This window comes from Podarcis tiliguerta (genome assembly GCF_965153285.1).
Source record: "Podarcis tiliguerta genome assembly, chromosome: 1".
In the NCBI taxonomy this organism is placed as follows: domain Eukaryota; kingdom Metazoa; phylum Chordata; class Lepidosauria; order Squamata; family Lacertidae; genus Podarcis; species Podarcis tiliguerta.
In genome coordinates this window covers 59,664,263-59,667,938 of record NC_139534.1, presented here as the reverse complement: position 1 = coordinate 59,667,938, position 3,676 = coordinate 59,664,263, and the positions used below count along the sequence as shown (strand labels likewise).

General features: G+C 44.3%; 1 protein-coding gene across 4 annotated transcripts in view; it reads right to left on the bottom strand.

The window, feature by feature from the left end:
* Positions 1-686: 686 nt before the first annotated feature.
* The window catches only part of PHRF1 (PHD and ring finger domains 1), a 30,387-nt gene continuing 27,397 nt past the window's right edge, over positions 687-3,676 (bottom strand). For all 4 annotated transcript variants that reach the window (XM_083427664.1, XM_083427663.1, XM_083427665.1 and 1 more), the window contains exons 16-18: positions 2,937-3,197; positions 1,898-2,026; positions 687-1,701 (exon numbers count right to left, since the gene is read on the bottom strand). In XM_083427664.1, the coding sequence (XP_083283790.1) occupies positions 1,564-1,701; positions 1,898-2,026; positions 2,937-3,197 (528 nt within the window). In that variant the 3' untranslated portion in view covers positions 687-1,563. The remainder of the gene's footprint in view (positions 1,702-1,897; positions 2,027-2,936; positions 3,198-3,676) is intronic.

Genomic DNA, 3,676 nt, shown 5'->3' with positions numbered 1-3,676 from the left:
TAGTACAGTGGTGCCCCGCAAGACGAATGCCTCGCAAGACGGAAAACCCACTAGACGAAAGGGTTTTCCGTTTTGGAGGTGCTTCGCAGGACGAATTTCTCTATGGGCTTGCTTCGCAAGACGAAAATGTCTTGCGATTCCTGGGGGGTTTTTTTCCGCTCCCCACCCCCTTTTTCTAAGGCACTAAGCTGCTAATAGCCTTTTAGCAGCTAATCCGCTAATCCCTTAAGCCTTTAATAGCCGCTAATAGCTGCTAATAGCGCTAATCCGCTAATGGGCTTGCTTCGCAAGACGAAAAAACCGCTAGACGAAGAGACTCATGGAACGGATTCTTTTCGTCTTGCGAGGCACCACTGTATTGCAAATCTATAACTTGTTTCACTGCTTTAATAAAGGGCAAGTGCTGAACCTATTGGTCATCCCAGTTTGGGGAGGGGTGGGGAGAAGAGAAGAGAACATTGACAACAGATTACTCCAAACAGGTAAATCTCAAGGCTGACTTGTGCATGTAAAGCCAAACCCAGATGGAAAGATGGGGAGGCGGGTGCAGGCATGCAAACTCACAACCTGTTTCTGATCCCCAAGTCTTGGAAACTGTATCTTTGACTACCCCCCCCCCCAGTCTCTGTACTTAACTAATAAATACTAATAATGATACCACAACCAAAGAACCACTATGAACAACAAACAATTCAAAATAACTTTATAAACTGTCACATTTCTCCTTTGTACATCCTTTTTGCTGCATACCTCAGGTTTGTTATTGAAAGTCTGCAAATGGTGCTTCTCTGCCTCCACTCCCCGCACCCTCCCTGTTCAGGGAAAGGCAGCTCGTTGAATGCAAAACTACTCAAAACCAGCCTTCAGCACATTATTCACAAGAGCTTCAACATAGTTCAAATCCCCTTCCACCAATTTCCACCCCCGCCCTTTCAAAATGAAGTTCCTCATTTGAGACATTTCAACAAAATGGGAAATGAATGCCATCTCTGGAGCAGTGTTTTCAGGAGTGGATTTAGAAAGGGTAGCCAACGCCTGCAACTCCCATAAGACAGAGCGAGTCAAAGTTTATCACAGAATAGGCTAGAAATACTGCGGTTCAAGTATTAAACCAAATTTCTGAGAAATCGCTAAAGAATCCACATTTTTGATAAATAAGAACACAGTGGGAGCAAGTATACATTGCTGTACACTGCATATAAAAGTGTCTGTTTTAAACTGGAAAGACAGGTGCAGAGACCAAAAAAAAGGGGGGGGGGCAATCAAAGCCATGAAAATTGATAGTGTGTCCTCTCCCCAACACACACATACTTTTCTTTGTCCAGCTACTCCACAAGCTGAGTGGGATCTGCTGACATTTGGCTCTTGAACTGCAGTCCAATCCACGCCCATCCCTGTGTGAGAATGGGTCACCCTGCAGGAAGGCCCGGCCACGTTCAGTTGCTGAGTGGGGAGGGGTGTCTTGCAACATGCAATTGCATTATCCCTGCTTTCCTCTGCAGAAGAAGAAAATCCTTGGCTAGAAAAGCCTCCACTTGTTTCATCCTTGGGGCTTGGCCTTTTTCAGTTCCCTGTTTCAAGGGGCTCTTCTTCAGGGTCAGCCTTCTTGTGTTTCCTTATATGTTTGTACTTCTCAACATAAGCCTTCACAAGATTAGCCACCTTCACTGGGTTAATTTCACCACTTTTGCTGTGGCAGATCTAGGAATGGTAAAAGGGGATTGAGTTAGTGAACCTAGCATTAAACCACCCTGCCTTTTTCAACTTCAAAGTCACTACCTGAAAGAGCAGGAAAGTCTTGTGCCAGCAGCTAATATTCAGTTTACAGAGCATGACTTAAATGGGGCTTTTCACAGCCATTTGCCTAAGTTTAGAATAAGATATTCCCTCTTGTTACCTTTTGCACCGCCTTCCGAAGAATATCTTTGTATTCCTCCTTAGTGATTTCCCTCTTCTGGTAAAAGGGCTTAATTGCGAGTTTCACTTCTTCCACAGCCCTCTCTTGCATGTGAAGTTTCTTCATGTACTATAAAGGACAAAAAAAATCAGTTAACCAAAAAGCTGCCTGCAAGTAGGGTTTTCAAACTAAGTTATCAGAGCAGTGGTTTTTAAATTACAGAAGGAAGATATGCTGCTTCCCCTGTGGCAGTCCTAACTGTGATGAAATGGGGGGTGGGGATCAAGTGGGATATGCAGACATCGTATTATTTCAGGTCTCCTCAGGAAGTACAATAGGTTCAGGGAAAGCCTATTAATGAACTGCACTGTTAATTTACTAAATGCCTTGCTACAAATTACAGTGACTGTGAATAGCTTAGACCAGGTATCTTCAACCTTTTCAAATCCAGAACCCACTTTTAACCGAAACAATACATTTGGGGACCAATTTCTTGATCTTCTACCATATATTTGCATGTTCATAGTGCTCCTGTTGCAACCCACCTAGGATCCGGCTAGGACCCACTAGCTGAACCAGTGTCTTAGGTGTATCTAAAAAGCATCAGACACATTCATAAAGGACAGGTCTATCAACAAAATAGTTTAATGTTTCACCAAAATAGTTAAATGCTCAGTGGTGATTTACTTCTAGCAACCAAGGGTTGGGGCTAGCTCTCTCTGTGAAGCATCTGTTGACTGTTCTGAAAGACTAGACGGTCTGATGCAGCAGGAGAATTCTTAGATTTTATGGGAGAGATCCTATGCCGTTTGAGAGTTGATGTTGTGCAAGCAGTAGCACAAGAGGTAGTAAACAAAGCTTAAATGTCACCAAGTAGAATAGTAGTTGCACTAAGACAGGCACTGGACTTGGCTGTTGTGCTGTGCTAAGAATGGGGCTCCCACGAGCGCAATGGCTGTTGTGCGAGTGTGCTGCTCCATTTGGGTTTTGCCCATGAGTTCAACTTCATCATCTTAGCGAGCCATCTACCTCCACTCACCTCCTCATTTTTTGATTTATCTACAGGGGACTTAGGTGCTTTGACTTTCTCCTCTGTATCTCCTGTGGAAGCTGCCTGAATTCCTGGTTCTGAAGCTGTTGCCAGATTGCCAGGCTCCGGAGTCAATCCTTGTCCCGCCACACAGCTAAGCAGAGGGAGACTCCCCTGCATGATGAACTGGACGGTGGGCTGACTAACAGGCGCATAGGGGGGCAGACTCGAGGGCAGTGGTGCTGTCAGAGGCAGGTTTTGGTTGTAAACCTGAAAAGAAAAGAAAAGGATCACAGACCACTTCTCATATCACAACATGTTCTCTACTTCTGAATGCCACTGAATGCCAGTTGCCAGGAATCACAGGCGAGGACAATACTGGTGGGGCAGGTCCTGTTTTTAGGCTTCCCTGGCTGGCTACCGGGAGAAAAGGATGCTGTACTCACTGGAACACTGGCCTGACCCATCAGACTATTCTTATGTTCTGAACAAATGAGGGTGGGGATATGATCCATAGGGATTACAAGAACAGCTTTCATTTAAAGGGACACATATATTACTTTCTGCTTATTCTAAAAGGGAAAAGTTTGTTTTAAATTGTTGTAACCTATCCTGGGATATTAGAGGGAAAGGAGGGTAATATATTAAGATAATACTGGGCTCACATCAGTCCCACTGGTGAGCAGTGGGTGGTATTCAATAAGCATTTTTGTATGCAGTCTAATAGCTGATTTTAAGATGTCTAACCC